Genomic DNA, 20,121 nt, shown 5'->3' on the forward strand with positions numbered 1-20,121 from the left:
CCATAGAGCCTCTCACCTCAAAAAAAGCTGCGTTGAAGAGGTGACATCCGTGAAAGAGAAGCCTAGAAGACTGAATAAGTAGTGATGTGAGGTCAAAAGAGGAAGACATAGGGCTACTGGCTAGATGGGTATATGAAAGGAGAAATGGAGGTGGTAAAGTCCCTGACTAGCACGGACATAAGATTGATAGGAATTGGGTTCTACTGGGGAAGTTAGAAGATTTGACAGTTTCTTCAAGTGGATCCTTAGGACAGAGAGCAGGGAGGGGGTGAAAACCTGAGAAGATAAGAACCTTCAGAGGAACCTCCTCAATTACCAAAGGATTTCAGGCCCCAATTTATTTAGCATGTTTTCTACTCTTGAGCTACAACTCAATCACTCTGCCAAGGCCTAAAATAAATCACACATGGCTCTCAGAAGGTAGAAACCAAACCCTGCTTTATAAGGCTGTATAGCCACCATTGGTTTCTCTGCTGAGATATGAGATGCCTGCCAAGTGATACAGTAAATCTTCATCTTCCCCTCATCCTTCCTCACCATCCCTCTAATCCTACAGATATCCACCTCTGCAATTCAACAAATCCAAAAAATAGTCTAATGAGGGCAAGGTGGAGGAGGCAGGGGTTCAGAAAGGCCAGCACGTTCCCATGAGGTAGCTAACACTGGTGCTCCTGGGGAAGGACTAGTGGATGGAGGCCAGTCATGGGCTCACAGCAGCAAGGAGGGAGTCACTGGTTGACTGGGAAATAGAGGAAGCAGAAAGTCTTGAAGTTGGCCCAGAGTACTTGATCAGAGGTAACATCTGGGTAGAGAGGCTAGGCTCTTTGCTGGTGTCCTCACTGTCCTTTGAGGAATTAAGTTTCTTGGGGAAAGGAGAAAGGCCAATTGGAGTCTTCTTGGGCTTGGGGGTGGCTCCATCTTCAGAGAGCAGCAGGCTTCTCTCGGAGGAGCTGTGTTTTCTGAGGGGAACAAGTGGGAAACATAGGGCTGAGATATTGTGTAGCTGAGACCTTAACCTGTGATCTGTCTTCAGAGTCTGAACCAGGCACTTAGAACATTATGGTGTTATGGACCATAAGTATATGGGTATAAAAATAGCCATAAAAGATACTTTATTTACCTGAAGGTTTGAGAACTTAAATGCAAGTGTGAATTTACGTGAGGGCAGGAAGGCTAAGGATCTCCTACAGCTAGTGGATATGGTTGCTTCAGCAAATGATGTGTAACTGTGGCTCAGTTTCACTAAGAGCCACCAGGAAGAGGACATTGTGGCTGCATATTCTGGTACCCTCACTAACCCCTCTCTCCTCCAATGCTGATCTTGTCATAATCTGAGAAGAGAAGAAGTGAACTCCCCAAAATCATATCCAACACTCTCCTCTTGCCCAAGCAGCACTCACCCCAGGTTGTCAATCTCTGATTTGCAGAAGGCATTAAGCATCACATCATCCTTTGGGTCCGGCAGAAGTGATGTCGGGAGAGACCACTAAAAGCAAAGGAAGCAATGAGATGGAAAGGTTGAGGCAGAGGTCGGGCAGGAGTGGCTGGGGTCTTGGGATTAGTTTTTCCAGCTCTGCTTCTGAGTAATCATGGTGCTCTCCCCTTCCCTAGCCTTCAAACATGGATTCCTATGGGAAAAGTCCTGGCTCGCTCTCTTCTCAGTCAGACAAGAAATTGAGGCCTACAAGGCACTTTTTGATCATGAAAGGTGCCCAGGGAATATGTGAGGCAATTATTCCCTTAAAAGAGAAGGGGCAGGAAACACAAAAGCAGGGCCTATGGGAGAAGTGAGACGTCTGTCCTCACACCCAGCTTATGCTGTACAATTAAGGCAGAGGACGGAGGGACCTGGGATACAGCTATCTCCTCCCCCGCCCCTGGCCCTGCCCACTACCATCACTCACCACAGGAGCAGAATCAGAGACGACTCCTGTGTGGAATCCTTTGTAGCACCAACTCCGAAGGAGATCTACTCCTACGACAAGACAGCAGGGGTTGGGATTTAAGAAGGAAAATTTATTGGCCAATTCTTCTTGCCAGAGAGGCCCATTTCTTGGTCTCCTGGGATCTAACCTCACTCTAAACATGGCCTCCTGAGCCAAGGAAGACACATCACCTTTGAGCTTGTTGCTATGGTACTTTTGTTCCCACTGGGTAGTAAGAATGTTGAAATATCGTGGCTGTTCAAAAAAGCGGAGATAGCGAGTGGAGATCCGAGAAGGAAAAATTCGTTCAAATTGACCACGGCGAGAAAACTCATCCTCCATCTCCACCAGAACCCGAACATCATCTGGCGTCAGGACATCCAACACAGATGCATAGAAGTCCTATGGCCCAGAGAACAGAGAGGAAGAGGGTGTGACCGAGACCATAAGCCAGAGGCAAAGAAACCAGAAGTTGGAGACAGGAGCACAGTCCTGGGACCCTAGGATTCCAGGGCTCCTGAGGAACGACCAAGGCAGCTTGGTAGGCCAACTCTGGACCTCACCTCCCTATGTCTGCTGGATTTAGCTGATGAAGGAAGATACTCTTGGCAGGGATGGGAGGCTATCAGTCAAGATCAAGATCCAGCAACTCAGATTTGGCACCAGCTTTGTGTGCTGCCATTCCTCTATCTGCTTGGAGGCATCACTCTCCCCAGGGTCCCATTACACCTCTCAGGGATGAAACTCAAGGGTAAAAGTCCAGCTCTGAAGGAAGGGTGAGCCAGTAAGGCATTTTGCTAAGGGCAGTGGTTCCTGAAAAAGTGATTAAGGCCACCAACTCTCTCCCAGAATGATGGACATGCCATCAAATCTCTGCACTCAAAGGAATCACAGACCAGGGGTACAAAACCCTACTCTAAAGAGAGGAAAAACTGGTTGCCTTGGGGTCCCAGATGTTTGACCAGGAACTTCCTGCTGGCATTGTGGGGGAAGGTCAATCTCCTACCTGATCAGGAATTTTCTGGGTCAGGTAATAGGCTTTCTTCATCTTCTGGGCAGTGAACTGCTCTGGAGCCATTCGAAATCTGTCCTTGGGGGTGCTGGTCAGGCTAAGGAGGTGGAAAGGAGCAAAGGGTAAGTTTAGCAGCTTCACAACCCAGAGAGAAGGTCCAGCCCAGTAAGGCTCCCTTTTGAAGAGAAGATGAAAAAGTATGGAAAAATGTTTGTTACCTGAGTAAATCAAGACTAAAATACATGCCACTCAAGTGGAGCAATATAATCAAGCAGGGGAGCAAGATAGTCAAATGTGCTTTAAGGGCACTGACATGGCCGTGGTGTGTGGGTGGATCGCAGTGGCAGATGGAGTAGCAAGGAAGACCAAGCAGGAAGATATCATCAAGTCTGAGAATCAAAGCTCAAGTACCATGGAAGAACTAAGAGTACAAAGCATCCTCTCTCAGCTGCATCTGAATGATAAAAAAAGAGGGGCCCCCAATAAACCTAACTGCTGTGTACTTTAGTGTAGTTCAAGTTAGTGAACACTTACCAAATATCCAGCTCTGCCCTACTGGCTGTGTAACCTTGGGCAGGTTACTTAACCTCCCGTATCTCAGTTTCATCATCTCCATCACTACGAGCATTACTAAGTGAGAGACAAAGATGACTGAGAAGCAGTCCCTGCCTCCAAGAAGTCAGTCAAATGACAACCACAGCATAGGGCCAAACATAAGTCTACAGGGTATGGCAGAAAAAGCCAGCTCTGTTACCAAGCAAATCAGGATGTGAATTTCAGCTCTATGATTTTCTAGCTGAATGATACTAGATGGGTTACTTAAACTCAGTGATTTTCCATTTCCTCATCTATAAACTTATGGTACCATTTCATAGTAACCTCGTAGGGTTGTTGTAAAGATAACATAGGTTTTTCCTTACAAATAGAAGGTGCCAAATAAATATTAACTCCAGAGTGGTTCCACGTGCTTTTTGGGTATAGAGAAAAGCCCACCCTGAGAAGGTTTTATGAAGATGTTGCCTTGAGCCTGGCTTTGGGGGGTGGGTGAGATTACAACAGGTAGCTCTGGCTGAGGGGCATTTCAGAAGGAAGAAATCCCATGGGCAGAGGAGAGAGCACTATAGGGAGACAGCAAGAGGCAATAATTGATTGAACTAACTGACTCTCAAGAATCCTTCCAATCTTGAGGTTCTGTGAGTGATCAGGTTTCTTGGAAGCACAGGGGATAAGAAGAGGAATAAAGGGAGATGAGCCTAGGAAAAGGAGGCTGGGGCCTCAAATGTGCAGGTAAGGAGTTTAAAGCTGATTCTCTAGGACCTATGGGGATTCCTGAGCAGGGGAGCAAGATAGCCAAATACGCTTTAAGGGCACTGACATGGCCGTGGTGTGTGGGTGGATCACAGTGGCAGATGGAGTAGCAAGGAACTCCAAGCAGGAGGATATCATCAAACAATCCCAGTGAAAGTGCCCAGAAGCCATCCCTTCCCAGGGTAACAACGGGGCTGTTCGTGTTGCTAGCCAAGTGTCAGGGAAGCAGGGAGGCTGACCTGGTGGTGGAGCTGCTGGAGCTGCTGGAACTGGAAAGGATCTCCTCTGCACTGGGCAGAACAAACCCTGCCAGGTTCAGAAGGTCACGGATCATCTGGCCTTTGATGCTGATGTCCAACGGAGAGTTAGAGTGGAGGCTTCAGGGAAAGGATGCAAAGAGTGGTCAAAGCAGCACTCCAACACTGATTCCAATCAGACATCCAAGTCAGTGTTAGCCCCGCTTACTCCCTAGATTCCCTAGAATGGAAAGGGCTCAGACATCTAACTTCATGAGCAGCATGATGAGGGTCTTCTTGCCCCAAAGACAGTGAAAAACCTCAATCAGGGAGGCACCTGCCCATAACCATGGTTTGCTCAGAAAAAGCAAATGGCAGGGATTAAGTTTAAAAGAACAACTTTTCAACACTTTCTCTCTCCATTCTCAAAGAATCCTGACATAAGGGGAAAGAATGAGTGAATAATCAAACACACGAAGAGAAAGAAACAAAAATTCCAGCGAAGGAAAAAGACTTTCCAAAAGTCAACAAGACTAGAATGGGAAGCAAATTGCGAGGATACAGGAAAGGTTCCACTGTAAGTGCCCTGACAGCATGGCCTACCTCGGGGAAATGTTGACTTCTAGTACCCAGGGCTTGAGGTTCTCATCCAGCATGACATCGAAACCAAAAAGCTCATGGCAGTTGTAGGGCCGCCGCACATACATCTTGAGCAGGCTGGTTACATAGGGCTCTGACCTGGTAATGGAGAGGAGGAAGTATTCGGCCCAGCTCCTCCTGCCAGAGGGCCATAATCAGAGATGCCCTGCCAATGAAGTGGGCCAGAGATGGGAGATCAGAGACAACCCAGGAAAACCAGTTCCCAAGAGATGCCTCTGATCTGGGCCAGTTCCTGGGGATGAAGGTCAGGAGAGCAGAATATAATTCTATCCACCCTTCCTATACTCTGTTCTCAGAAACGGAACCACAGCATGGTAAAAGTTAGAAGCACAGCAGTGTGGCGGCCAACGAGAAACCAGACAGTTCAGTGGCAGGCCCCACCCCCAGAGTGGCAGTGTGACTCACGAGATGATGGTTTTGACAACAACATCCTTTATCTTCTCCCAGATGATATCACTGTTGATTCCCTTCTGGCTCAGGTAGTTCCATAAAGCCTTCAGTGCCCTGCAGAGGGAACAGAAGGGAGTGTTTGGAGTTATATTCTAGGAATGAGTGATGAAGGAAAGAGAAAGCAAAAGGAACAAGAGGCCTATGGGTATTTTCTTCATATCTCCTCTTCTCAAATTTTGATCGAGGAGGAGATGATCTTGGACACAAACAGGCCAATTCTGAGTAACAACTGTTTATGTACTCCTTGGGTCGTATATTAATCTTCCAGTCACCACTCCACTGAACCTCCCCACACCCTAGAGCCCTCTAGGCCTTCACTTGAATGGGACACCATGCCCCCAGTACCATTTGTGGCCCTGGCAGGCTGTTTCATCTGCATTGGCCTGGTACTCCACATTCTTTCTATTGACACTATAGTTAGTCAGATGCATGAACTTGTTGCCAAGGCTCTTCATGGAAGGGGAATACCTGGAAGTGAAGAGAAGAAAGGCAGAGGGGCAAGATGGTGAGATAGCAGATGGAAAACGGGCCAAACATTTTTCAAATCCTAAGGAAGGAAAAAGGAGCTCTGGTAGCATAGTGGCTAAAGCACTTGACTGCTAACCAGAAGGCTGGCGGTTCAAATCCAACAGCCACTCCTCGGAAGGAAGGTTGGGCAATCCTACTTCCGTAGTGATACTGCCTTGGAAACCCAAGGAGGGGTCGCTATGAGTCGGGGCCGACTCGACGGCACATAACAACAACAACAACAAAGGAAGGAAAAAACAAGCGGAAAGATCTTTTCAGATCTACAAGGGCGTGAGAAGTATGTCTGGTAGCAAGGTTCTAGAACACTAGTTAAACTCATCTTCTTTATCCTACCTACCTCAGTCCATGCTTGAAGATTCAGATTCAGTGAAGTAAAGAATCACCTTATTTTCCATTCCCCACCTTTCCCCTTGCTACTAAAAACTACCAAAACATTTGTTATTTTTCTGTTTGGTATCCTGTAGCTTCCCTCACTCTGAAAAATCAAATCTTCAAAGCTGTCAGATTGACACTTCACCACTACCACATACTTGCAACTGGCAAAGCGGACAAGTCCATCTGTAAAGAGGTAAATCCGTAGAGGATCATAGGAAGTGACGTAAACATAGATCCGTAGATCAAACTTGCTGCCACTGATGAGGTAGGGTTTGTGTAGATACCTACATAGGAGAAAGGATATCATTAGGGACATGAAAGATAAGATGCTCAGTGGGTAACTGGACTCATGGCTCTATGTAGCATAAGCCAGCTAACAGTCCCTTAGATAAGGACATTAAAATTGTTGACAAGGAAGGTCTTTGGCCTGGAGGCAAAGAATAGAATATTGTAAAAAGGGAATCCACAGGCCAAAGGAGATGGACAAATGGTGAGAGATTTGGCTGGAGACAAGCTCACCTCTGTACCAGGAGGGGCCTTCGCTTGGGAAGCTGACTCCACTTGTGAATGACCTGGATGCCAATGCCTCGAGCTGATGCTGGCTGGAAACGGCAAAGAGACGATATTTGCTCCTGGCCCAATACTCTGCTATTACCACTCTCAGACTGAGGCCTACCACTCACTGTGATCAACTCACTGGCTTGACGATCCACTTCTGGCGGCTGCTATTCTCCCAAGCTTTACGTAGGAGCTTGGCATCTTGGGGCAGGATAAAGGATTGGGGGAAGAAACTGAACTCCTTCTTGCCAAAGCGGCTCTGCATGCGGGATAGGTTCCGCCACAGCCGGTCCTTCCGCCCAATCTGGAATGAACCTGGGAAGTGGTTTAGCTACAGAAGGGACAAAGGGTGAAAGCAAGGAGAGTGGCTAAGATGAGACCTCTACACCATTCCAACCTCCTTAGCAACATTCCAAGGCCCTGCTCCATTTTATTGTCATTGCTTAAAGGTCTTTAGTATTGAACTACTGAGCACTGACCAAAGTATTACTCTCACTGGGAGTTTATAATTCATGGCATATAACAGTGATTAAGACAGGCATGATACTCATCTTAGGTGCAAATAAAGAACTACTGAATCTTTTTCCAGAATAGGCCATGGGACAAGGACAGGAAAGCATTTGGCTTTTAGTAAGTCTCAGGGCAAGGGACTCATCGATTACAACATGAGACCAGAATTCTTCTTTAACAAATACTATTCAGCTTGGGGAAATGGAGGCAATATGCAGTAATTACAGGGAAAACATAAAAGTGAAAACAGATGATGCCACTTAAGACACATTAGAGGAAAAGATCTATTTGAGAGGCTGGACTGCCCAAAAAGACACCGTGGCAGAACTGGAGATGTATGTCATCCATGGGGGTTTCACACTGCACCCTCATCTCTGTAGTTCTTTGGACATTCTTGACTTCTCCGTGGTCATCCTCCTCTTTCCTGAGTACCACCCTCCTCCTGGCCTAGTCCAAAGTCCAGAGAAAGAGCTCCTCAGAAACAGACCCTACCTTCTGATACTCTCGAATGGATCGGAAACTAGCAGACTTCATGTGGTGACCCCAGCAGCCCAGCCAGTCATCATTTCCTACAGAAGGTAGATTAGGAAGTCAGACTTGCTGACAGCTCAGCCTCTGAGACAGAGAGAGGCCCAAAGTCCCCAGAAATACCACTGAGCCTGGGCAAAGCTCCCAGACCTGGTTTACTGAGAGTTGCCATGGAGCTGTCCTAGAGCCAGAGATAAAACAATAGCCCTCTCTCTCCCAATCCTGAGTGACAGGCCCAGACCCAGACCCAGACCCCTCAGCTTTTCAGAGCTACACTCCCCTATGAGGCTGCAAACTTCAGGACAGGATCCCCAGTTGTCCCTACACAGCAGGAAGTATCGACATCTGGGATTCTCCTCATACTCAAAGCCTGTCTGTTAGGGCAGAGAACAGGCTTACAGAGAGGCAGTGACTCACTCTTGCTGACTTTGAAGTGGGACCGTCCAATGGTCTGCTTGACAATGTTGGGGGTCACTGTGCTCATCTTCCATCGCAGCAGCTTCCTCTGCTCCCAGGGAAGTTTCTCCACTAGGGGAAAGGAGGGGATGTATGGGAATAGGGGGAAGTGAAAAAGAGCAAGAGTTACCGTGAGAAGAGGAAAAGGTGGCACCGTCACCCATTCTTCCCTGGGTAAGTAAAATCACTAAGTATCATTCCAGATCAGGGTTTAAAAGGCACACTTTAGGGGAGACGGGAGCTGCACAGAAATGAGGAGGAATGAAAGGAAGGGAGGTTAAAAAGGGAATAAAAGAAGGTTAGACAACACGAGCTAAGCTTAAGACTATGAGGCTGAGTAGGGTCACTAAAGGACAGATTAAAAAAAAAGTCCCCGTATTAGACCTACAGGCCCAGAGGGAAGCTGAGCACAAAGTGTGACAATCATCCATAACAGGCCTTTCTAGAAATCCTCCCCCACCCTATTACCACCTCCTCCCAGCTTGGCTGCCATTCTTCTCCCTGGGGATTCTCGTGGGTTTAGACACCAGGCCAGGCTTACCTCGCTCATCTCTAGTGCCAAAATAGATGGTAGGGGGCACATTGGGAAAAAGACTATAGATGAGGGCTGGTCGGACAACTTTCTCATGATTAGAAAGAGGTTTGGTCAGAATCTCCGCACAGCTCCTAAGATGAAAAACAAACATGTAGTAGCGTAAGGGGAAGCAACAGCCCTGGAGTATTATTAATATTAAATGCCCTGCCGTTGAGTCGGATCCGACTCATGGCGACCCCTCCTTGGGTTTCCGAGGCAGTATCACTACGGAAGTAGATTGCCCAACCTTCCTTCCTTCTGAGGTGGGTTTGAACCGCCAGTCTTCTGGTTAGTAGTCAAATGCCTTAGGTACTACGCAACCAGAGTTCCCATTATTAATATTATCTTATTTCAGGAAGCTGCCATTTAAACTATGACTCTGAAAGGCCAAGTGCTCAATTGTCATTTCGCAAATATTAATCCATCAGGTGCTAGAGCTGACGACCTACATATAGTCACATTATTGAATGTCACCTAAAGACACCTCACTCTGTGATACAGCTCCAAACTTCCTGTGATAAGCTACAGGCTAGGGCTGTCCATAAAAAGAGCGGTTCTAAGAGTGGAAAATGAGTTTGGCTACATACCAGTAGAAGAATACACTATACGAAGGCACAGAGAAATAAATAAGGGAAAAAGAATAATATAGATAATTAAAAGGGATGAAAAGCAGAAGAGTTACAGAGATTTAAAAAAGAAAATGGGAGGGGGCGGCAAATAGGAAGAAAATAAACAGTGATATTTCTAACTTATTTACATTTAGATTTATCTGAAGACAAAGATGGTTAGTGCTATTTTCCATTTTGGAAAAGACCTGTAACACTACATTTTTATGTAACGTGGTATAGATCTGATGAACAGATGTGGCTGGGAATCTGGGGCAGTGGGCCGTGGGGATACCGACTGCAGTTCCAAAAATGGCTCCCCCCAGGCTATCTCAAAGGTCTCAAAATAGTGAATACCTGAACTGTCGGCTCAAGTGGACAGACCCAGACCATTTCTTTAGATAGCACTGAAAAGGGGAGAGAACAGTAGTCTCTAGACTGAGCTGACATGAGCCACAAATACTACAATATTAATTTTTATCGTATAAAAATTAAAACAAGTTGTTATTTTGGGCACAACAGAAATAGGCACTGAATGTAATGAATGTAAATTTCATTGGGTCAAGTGAAATACTAATTCCCAACTAAGTAATTCCAACTAATTAAACTCCATTCCTCATTTCCAGTTTTTTTTTTTACTTCAAAGACTTTTAATTTACTAAGTTATCAGACTTTATGATCATTGAATATCAAGAAGAATGAGTTAAGATTTAAAAACAAAGACAGGATGGGAATGTAAAATGGTACACCCACTCTGGAAAATGGTTTTGTCAGTTTCTTTCAAAACTAAACATGTAACTACCATAATCCAGGAACTGTACTCCTGGGCATTCATCCCAGAGAAGTGAAAACATTATGTTCACACAAAAACCTGTACACAAATGTTTATAGAAGCTTTATTTATCATAGCCCCAAACTGGAAACAACCCAAATGTCCTTCAACTAGTGAATGATTAAATAATCTTTGGTAACAAACTACTGATAAAGGCAACAATGTGGATGAAATCTTCAGGGAAATATGCTGAGTTAAAAAAAAAAAAAAATGGCTACCCCAAAAGGTTACAGACTACTATGATTCCACTTGCACAACATTCTTGAAATGACAAAATTATAGAAGTGGAAAATAAATTAGTGGTTGTCACGGGTTGAGGAAGGGATGAAGGTATGATGGAAGTAGGTGTGGCTGTAAGGGGAACATAAGCGATTTTTGCAGGGATAGAAATGTTATCTTGATTGTGTCAATGTCAATATCCTGGTTGTACTATAGTTTTGCAAGATGCTACCACTGGGGGAACTGGGTAAAGGGATCACTATTGTTTCTGACAACTACAAGTGAATCTACCATTATCTCAAAATCAAAAGTTTAATCGAGAGAAGAAATACTTGATAGTTACTTCTTAAGAATATTGGACTTACTTTCACTCAAACCACAATAAAATGTCCCAAAAACAAAAATAAAAAAGTATTGGACTTATACCCACAAGAGAGCTGGGCTAGCAGTCCCAGAAAACTGACACTAGAATAGTTACTTAACTTCTCTGGTCCTCAATTTCTACATCTAAGAAAGGATGCTAGGCTTAATGACTTTCATCTCTAAAATTACATGATTTTTAGAAAAAAGAATACAGTAGCAGGAAATGAATAAACTATTAATAGATAATACTGCTGGATAGAGAAACAGAGGTAATATTTTCAATTATCTTGTGTTTTTCTGTAGTTGTCAAACTTCAAAAAAACAAACAAACAAACAGAACCCATTGCTGTTGAGTCAGAACCGACTCACAGTGACCCCCTCCTTGGGTTTCCGAGGCGGTATCACTATGGAAGTAGATTGCCCAACCTTCCTTCCAAGGAGTGGCTGGTAGGTTTAAACTTCCAGCCTTCTGGTTTAGCAGTCACATGCCTTAGGCACTACGCTATCAGAGCTCCGGTCAGACTTGCATAAGTATATAAATCTCTCATAATTGGAACAAAATAAGATTTTTAACAATCCAAAAATATTTGTGATTTCAGTCATCTTTAAAATTCAAAGTGGTTTGGAATTTCATCTCCATTTGCTTGAAAACTATGTTTTAACTCTTGTATAGATCAGAAGGGCGCTCTGGTGGTGTAGTGCCTAAGGCATTTGACTGCTAACCAGAAGGCTGGCAGTTCAAATCCGCCAGCCACTCCTCTGAAGGAAGAGTGGGCAATCTACTTCTGTAGACATATTGTTGTTGTTGTTGCTGTTGTTATGTGCCATCGAGTCGGCCCCGACTCATAGCGACCCCTCCTTGGGTTTCTGAGGCAGTATCACTACAGAAGTAGACTGCCCCATCTTCCTTCCGAGGAGTGGCTGGTGGGTTTGAACCGCCAGTCTTCTGGTTAGCAGTCAAGTGCCTTAGGCACTATGCCTCGGAAACCCAAGAAGGGGTTGCTGTGAGCTGGATCTGACTCGACGGCAATGAGTATAGATCAGAAGGTCTGTACAATGTATAGGACATAAATTCATCAATAGGCAAATTATTAACAAACCCCTTTTGTGGATTTTATCTTCTATCAGGAAGCCTAGACAAACAGCTATGTGGCAGGCCTGAAGACAAATATGGATTGGTTTTAAGTGTGGAAAAGATGGGAGTCCAAGTAAATTACATGCTAAATATCTTTTTCTTATGGAGAGTGGGAAGTATTTAATCTAAACCAACATCCAATATATACAACCAGAGGTAGCTTTGCTTTTCTGAAAGGGGGAGGGAGGTTAGGCTTAAAGTGACTGAATTTATGCACAAAAATTCAAGGTATCTGTGACAGGATTTCTATACACCTTCACGGTCTCAATTGTCTCTCTCCTACTTTCCAAAAACGTCTGTCTCTACTTTGCTAAACTGGGGCTTTCAAATTGGTACAACCACTGCCACCAATATACTCACACAGATGAGCTGCAGCTTGCCTTATCCTTATTAATCAAGATATGGAAAATTCCTCTTTCTCTTAGCTTCATCTAAGACAGAAATGACACAAAGAAAAAGCAACCAGAATCTGGATGCTCCATATACTGGGGTAAGCCTTGTCATACATGGCTAGATTTCAAATAAAAAATTTGAAATTGACGTTTTGTAGTAAAAACGAAACACTTATTTTCTGTACTTGCATTCTGTTTCTCTTACATTTTCAGTCTAAGTTATTTTTAAAAAGAAAAAAAACAACTTTAGCACTTTTTTCTTTTGTATATATTCAGTATTAAATAAAAGCAATGTAACTAATGAACGAAGACAAAGCCTCGTTAAGGGGAACAAGAAAGATCATGTTGAAGAATACTACCTTTCTACCCAGGAAGGTGGTTTAACTGACCCTCTGTTGTTGTTGTTAAATGGTCTGGTGCCGATTTCTACTCACACTGATCCCGTGCGACAGAGCAGAACCATCTCATGGGCCTTCATGGTGGTGGTACTTGTGGGAGCAGACTACCAGACCTTTTTCCCAGGAGCTGCCTTTTGATTAGCAGCTGAGTGCTTAATTGTTGTGCCCAGGACTAAATCCCTTTTTTCCCCCGACTCCCATCTCAGCTGTGTACCAGCCTACAACTACTTGCTTTATGAAAGAAAGTCCTACATTAAGAGAAGACTTTTTTTGATTCTCTAGAGATGAGCCATGGTGGTGCAGCGGTTTAAAGTGTTCGACTGTTAAGCAATAGGTTGGTGATTTGAACCCATATTGGTGATGGGATAAAGATTTTGTAGCAATTTGCTTCCATAAAGACTTATATCCTTGGAAACCCCATGGGGCAGTTTTACGCTGTCCTGTAAGGTTGCACTGAGTTGGAACCGACTCAATGGCAGTGGGTTTGGTTTTTTTTTGGTTTAGAGATGAGCATCTCTTATACTCCATCAATGGCAATATTCAAATAATTTGGATTAAAAGCTAGAGAATTTTTAATTCTAACTGTTAATTGGTAATCTTATTACTAAGGCTAATGTCTGCCTTACCATCCAAATAAAACTATAAAAGGCAGCAAAAGGGCATTTTAAAAAGCTCAAATTAGTGGTAGATCAATCTATCTATCTCAGGATGGTTTCCAACAGAGCAGCACAACTATAAGGGAATCTGGCAGTTACCCTCCTATGATGGTCTAAAGGTCTAAGGATTTACCTTAAACATTATCATAAGCATCCCTTGCTTTTCGAAAGTTCATTTTATGCTACTTCGCTTTTATGGAAGACCTACATTAGTGCCCATTTTTGCTAAAATCCAAATTTTACTTTTACCAAAAAAGGTGAAAAGCAAAGCTAACATTCAACATGTTTTGCAGCAAGGTCAAAGAGGCAGCATGCATCCCGAGCAGAAAAGTGCTGTCACCAAGCTTCTTCCCTGGGAACTACACTCAGCATCTCAGCATCAAGCCAGCACAGCTTCGAACTGTGTCTATGAACACTATGTGTTGGTGTTATTTTAGGTTTTATGCATTACTTGTTATGATTTGTTAGGTTATTTTTTGGGTCTGGGTATAGCCAAAATTTTTGCTCACATAAATTAATGGTAATTGCTTCTTTGCTTTACACCTTTTGGCATAAAAAAAGATTTCATGGGAACACTCTACTTTTGGATAGTGGGGAAAACTTGTTTTCTTCAGTAACTGAATATTTACTTTCTTAACACATCTTGAAATTATTTACTTTTTACTTGAACAACTTCTTAGGGCCTAAAGATGAAACAGCAGCCGGGGGGGTGGGGGGAAATGTACTATTTTTAAGCCCTAATATGATGAGATGTGTTTCTGATCCCTTCCATTGCTCCTATTTCAAAAATTAAAGCCCCAAACCTACAAATTTGGTGAAAGTGAGTCAGGATTTTCAGGGCCATCACTGACTCGGGTGATTAAGCCCTAAAATCTTGATGGGACAGAAAAGGGGCATCTACTAATGATTAGACAGCCGCCACTCACCGAGAGATCACTGCCACTGACTCGCTGCGGGAGACAGCACTGAAGGAGGAGCACTCCAAGTCTCCTGGGGGGGGTGGAAGCAGAGGGATTATGACTAGGAGAGGCTGCCACATGAACCCACCAAGCCCAGGCAGTTCTTCCTTTGACATCCTGGGCTCAGCCTTTTTGGGGGGCCATGCACACCACCCTGCTGCCTTACACTGTCTTCCTTGAGCTCAACGGCAGCAGGGTCAAGGCAAGACTGGTAGATCACGGACAGAAACAAAGTCCCCTTTCCCTTTAGACTGTCCCCTTGCCCAAGGGCAAATAATTTATCCAGGTGAAAACGTGAGTCATTAACCTGGTACTCCACTGTTAGTGTACTTCCGTGACTTTATGGGACTAACAACTAGTCAAGAGATTAAAGGTTCCCTACTCACCCTCCTCCTCTTCATTCTCATCCTGGCTGCAGCAGTCTTCCAAACCATCTACTAGATCTTCTTCTGCATCTTCAGCTTCTACCTGGTCTGGCTGCAGGTCAGTAGCTGAACTGTAAGAAAGAATTATTCCCCCAGCCCAGTCATCTCAGTAAGAAAGGCCACAATTAGACGCTCACCCCATCATCTCCCAGTGTTCGTCTCTTCTCCAGTCTGCTCTCTCTTGCCTGGACCTTACAGTTCATTTCTCTTGTCCTCAGAGCTTAAATACAGCCATTGTTCCTCAATCCTATACCCCCCATTCTGAGTAGAGGCACTACATCTTCCATTTCCTTTGAGGTCCTTTGAAGCACATACATAGGACATTCTGTAAACAAAATGCCATCAATTAATTTCTGTAATTAACTTAAAATATTCCTAGGTCTCTCTCTAGGAATCTCAGAACAAGGCCTTGGTGGACCAAGGGTCCAGAAAATAACAGGGAATAATGGAAGAAGCCAAGTATGTATATGCCCTAACTCTGAAACAGCTGTCACACCAGGAAAAACCGGGATCAGATTTGGTCTGGAATAAGTAGGAAAGTCACAGGCCCCTTACACTTGGTGTCTGCTATTCTTATTTCACCCCTGAAAGCAGGGGTCAGTAAACTTTCTGTAAAGCACCAGATAGTAAATATTTTCGGTTTTAAGGACCATTCAGTCTATTGCAATTACTCAGCACTGCCATAGCACCAAGAAAGCAGCCAGAGACAGTACATAAATTAATGAGTAAGGTGTGTCCCAATAAAACTTCATTAACAAAAGCGGGTAGAAGGCAAGATTTGGCCTGCAGGCTATAGTTTGCCAACTCCTGACCTAAAGTGAATACCAGAACTCTAGGGCAGGGAAATAAATAAATAATCAAATCAACCTTCAGAGACACAGTCAGTGTCATCAAATCATGGTATATACATTCTGTTCTAAATGAATTGAAAACTTACCTAATATCCCTAGCAGGTAAGTGCAGCTGCCTGCCTTCCTTAGGCTCCTTCACAGGCTGGCCCAGATGGATGGAAGAGAGGTGGGTAGCCACATCAGCTACACCAAGCAGTTGAGGGGGAGAATGGGGAACCAGAATTTTGTCACCTCCAAGTGGTGGGGTTTCGATCACAGATCCACAGGTAGGGCTATGGCTGAGCCCATTGGCAGGTGAGGCAAGGAGGTGAATGCTGATCCGTTTGGTACAGAAGACTGTACTGTCCAACCCCAAGGTGTCTGGGGGACCTGGGAGAATCCTGCTGTCTGTTCCAGCATCCTCCTGAGGCAACTGGCCTACCATGGGAGGCTTCCACCGCCTGTTCTTGTTGGGGAGGCTCCACTGGAAGCTGGGGTTCACAAAACAAGATTGTTCAAATTGGTAGCCTTGCCTTGGCATCTTCCCAAAGCTTCTTGCAGTCAACTTCCTCACAGCTTCAGTGAACCGAACCTCCTTAGTATGAGCCTGGGAATCAGAGTTGTCATCCAGGCCAGAGATACGTGGCTCTGCTCTCATGGCTGAGTTATTCCGGTTATACTGGGGAGAGGCAACACTGGTGATGAATGTGTCCAGGGAGCTAGGGGCAGACATGGTAGCATGGGCAGTGGCGTCATTTAGGACAGTGCCATTGCTTTTGGGCAACTTACGGTCAATAGGCTGGGGTGTACAGTCTCCAGTACCCCCTGAATGATGCCAGGAGACAATGTGAATCTTGGGGGTGGATACTGGCTTCAGGCCCTCTGGGGCCTGTGATAAAGGCACTTTAGTGCTATTTGGCCGCATGAAGGAGTTGTTATTTAGTGTGGGCTTATAGGAGGAGGAGAGTGGAGATGGGATCTTCCCTGAGATGGCATAGGCCAGGGTCTTCCCTGATGAGTTTTCTCCAGCTGCTCCCAGTGATGACCGGTATGGATCTGTGGAGGAGGCCATGGGCTGGGCCATAGGGGAGACTGTGGAAAAAGTGGTCTTATTGGCAGTGAGACTGACAGGGAGGCTCTTCTGAGGGAGAGAAAAAGGTCTTTTTTCGGATGGGCTTGAATGCAAGCAGAAAGACTCCAGCTGCTGATACGGTTTGTGCCTATAGTTGGAGCGTCGGTATAGCAGGGTACTGCTGAACAAGTCTGGGAGGGAGTGCAGGTAACAGGAGTTGCTGTGACCTGCAATGACTGCCGTGGTCCCAGAGCTACACAAAGTACTGGGGCAAACAAAATATGCTGGCTGTGGTGGAACACCCAAGAGGCCTGGGCCCAACCCCGTTGACGGTGTCCCCATGTGCTTCTTCTCCAGCTTCCAGATTGGCTTCACCTGCTGATGAGCCTGAGACCAGACTTTACCCTCATAGGGTTTCTCAACTGGTAAGGCATGTACTGTGCCTGAGGGACCACTGTGCCTGAAGCTGTTTCCCCTGCGGAGGCCAATACTGTATTGCTCTGTTCCTGCTGAGGCCATGAGGGGCCCACATCATAGCCACATGGTCTCATGGCCTGGCCCAGATAAGGTACCCCACACTTCCAGTAGTAGCAGCTGCATCCTACAAATCTGTCAACCTAAAAGAAGAAGAAAAGATTGGGAATGTTATAGTCCCAGAACAGATACCATGCTACAGTGGTCCTCAGGCAAGCAAGAGTCCTACATCAGCTTTTCTTGGACAACCAGTCTTGGAGCCCTGAGAAAAGAACACTAGACTTCCAGGGAGTTTTCAGTGGTCTTCCTGCTGCCCTTATGCAATCAAACTGGCTTCAAAAAGGACTGGGATGTTAAGGCTCCGCCACTGTGAGCTACTCACATGTCCCTGTTCTCTCACTCAAAAAGCTCTCTTCCTCTCTCTCTCCAAAGAAAAGTACACCTTTCTGCTTCCCATCCAAGACTTCACATGAGTGATTTCCTTCCCTCATCCTCACCTCTGTGGGCTAGGAATAAGGCAAGTCTGGGACTAGCAGAGATATCAGCCAGTATCTTCCCCCTCACCAACCAATTCTGAAAGATCAAAGATCCTTTGAGAAGCATATTTTACATCTGCTTTTCCCTGACCACCTCCCAATTGCCTCCACTTGGTGCTGCTTCTCCTGATTACATGTGACAGGTTTAGATCTGAGCAGAGAATTCCCCTGCTGGCTCCTGGAGTTGATGCTGTAGCTAAGAAGTTGAGATAGTAATCTCATCTCTTCGAGAGTCACCACTTATATGCACTTAAATTATACCCCATGTGTTAGTGGGAAAAAGGAGAAACAAAATGGAATCAGATACCAACATTATTTTACTTTAAGTGACTTTATATCCAATGACCAGAGTGAGTGGGACAGAGTTCAAGGAGCACAGAGGCAAGAAGGAGAAGAAGACAGAAACTGTGTACTCCAAAACCCAAGCTTCAGTTTGGGCTGACCTAAGGGAAGGAGAACCTATCTCATCATGTTTTTCTCATTCACTATTTCCTGTAATACAAAAACCTGTGAACTAGCCTTATAGCCTGGGTCTCAGTCTGTCCAGCATGGTCACTTATTTTCTAAATCAAATTCACAAAATATTAACCAGTTTTTACAACTGCAGGGGAGGGTAGGCCTCCTTTAATGACAACACCCAGTGGGGAAAAAACAAAACCCTTCTGTAAGAAGTCATTCATCTGGGAAAATTCTGAATTGAATCCTGACATCCTCATCAAATGTTTTCAGAGTGGCTTGAGGGAAGATATTTGCAGAGAATTTCTTTGCTCAAGTTACACTTACAACACAAACTTTAACTGGAAGAGTACTTGTATTTTGATAAGATAATAATGGCCAGGAAAGTTGAGATTCCTGCCTACTGCTACAGGAAAGACCACCGCCACCAAAGAGCCTGAGGAAGGCATGGGATGCTGCCCTTTTTTCCTATAAAAGTCGATGTACATGGACTCATTCTCACGGAGCATACAAAAGCCCACAACTCATCACTACCAGTATTCAGAATGACAGTGGGCTACAAACGGGCCTAAATGCCAAATCTCAATTTTGATACCAGTATCCTTGAATTCAAGAAGTCCTAGTGGTGCAGTGGTTACAGCACTCAGCTGCCAACCAAAAGGTCAGAAGTTTGAACCTACTAGCTGCTCTGCAGGAGAAAGATGTGGCAGTCTGCTTCCATAAAGATTTAGCCTTGGAAACTCTATGGGGCAGTTCTATTCTGTCCTACAGGGTTGCTATGAGTTGGAATCGACTTAATGGCAGTGGGTCGGTCGGTTGGTTGTCTTTTTCCCAAAATCTTCAAATTCAGGTGACAAAATATGGACAAAATTCCAAACTTCATGCTGTGCAAGAAACAACTGCACTCTATGTACTTATGGTAGAGACTACACAAAGGGAAAAAGTCAAATCCTGCCAATGACTTTCCAGACTGTATGTGTGTGTGAAAGAGTATGTGTGCACATTTAACAGATCCACAGTTCCGACTCACTTAGTACTGTTTCAGGAATCTACATTCTGCCTAACCAATACAACACAACAGACACCAAATTGATGGGGAAAGGGACTAAGGAAATGAAAACTCAGGCTGGTATCTTCTGAAAAATATCACACCTCTGGATCTCCATGTGCATCATCTAACTCAGACCTTCATGTCTTTACAATTGTAATCCTGGAACCCTTTCCCTCTCCTTTACCCAGCTTATAAAAGCCCTCAAACACCACTGACTCCTCGGTTTGAACAGGATGCCTCACCTCTGTGGACCTCTGGTGGCGTAGTGCCTAAGGCATCTGTCTGCTAACCAGAAGGCTGGTGGTTTAAACCTCAGAAGGAAGACTAGGCAATCTACTTCCGTAGAGATGCCGCCTCATAAGCCCAATGAGGGGTCGCTATGAGTTGAACGGCACCATCATTGTTCATATTACACTGAGCTTTAATAAGGGACTAACCCATCTGATTGGGAGCAGGGAGTACATCTTCCTCCATCTAGTGCCCTCAGTATAATGTCTGGTCGAGTAAGGGCTTACTAAGCATTCTTTTGACTGTATAAAGCAAAAAAGTACAGTAAATGAGGACAAAAGAAACTTATTAACAAATTCAGGTACCATGC

The 20,121-nt window shown here is 44.8% G+C and overlaps 1 protein-coding gene across 1 annotated transcript; it reads right to left on the reverse strand.

The window, feature by feature from the left end:
* Window positions 1-700: 700 nt before the first annotated feature.
* On the reverse strand, window positions 701-17,525 carry TTLL4 (tubulin tyrosine ligase like 4). Its single transcript, XM_007959473.2, has 18 exons — window positions 16,042-17,525; window positions 15,066-15,175; window positions 14,647-14,710; window positions 9,088-9,212; window positions 8,508-8,618; window positions 8,055-8,131; window positions 7,192-7,383; window positions 7,014-7,096; window positions 6,650-6,778; window positions 5,937-6,059; window positions 5,547-5,645; window positions 5,085-5,219; window positions 4,485-4,622; window positions 2,932-3,034; window positions 2,117-2,327; window positions 1,905-1,975; window positions 1,401-1,486; window positions 701-959 (listed from the first exon to the last, which is right to left on the reverse strand). Exons 1-18 carry the CDS (start codon window positions 17,523-17,525, stop codon window positions 701-703), a joined length of 3,600 nt encoding a protein of 1,199 aa, XP_007957664.1.
* Window positions 17,526-20,121: the final 2,596 nt, after the last annotated feature.

Source organism: Orycteropus afer, unplaced genomic scaffold (assembly GCF_000298275.1).
Source record: "Orycteropus afer afer isolate SDZICR_OR568_19922 unplaced genomic scaffold, OryAfe1.0 scaffold00002, whole genome shotgun sequence".
Taxonomy (NCBI): Eukaryota; Metazoa; Chordata; class Mammalia; order Tubulidentata; family Orycteropodidae; genus Orycteropus; species Orycteropus afer.

Bases quoted from the DNA above. Each gene is read 5' to 3' on its own strand.
- TTLL4 (XM_007959473.2), bottom strand. From the start codon at position 17,525: ATGGCCTCAGCAGGAACAGAGCAATACAGTATTGGCCTCCGCAGGGGA. The intron at 8,619-9,087 runs GTAAGCCTGGCC...CCTTTCCCCTAG, and splicing joins TGGCACTAGAGATGAGCGAG to TGGAGAAACTTCCCTGGGAG. The intron at 6,779-7,013 runs GTGAGCTTGTCT...TCTCCTATGTAG, and splicing joins AGGCCCCTCCTGGTACAGAG to GTATCTACACAAACCCTACC.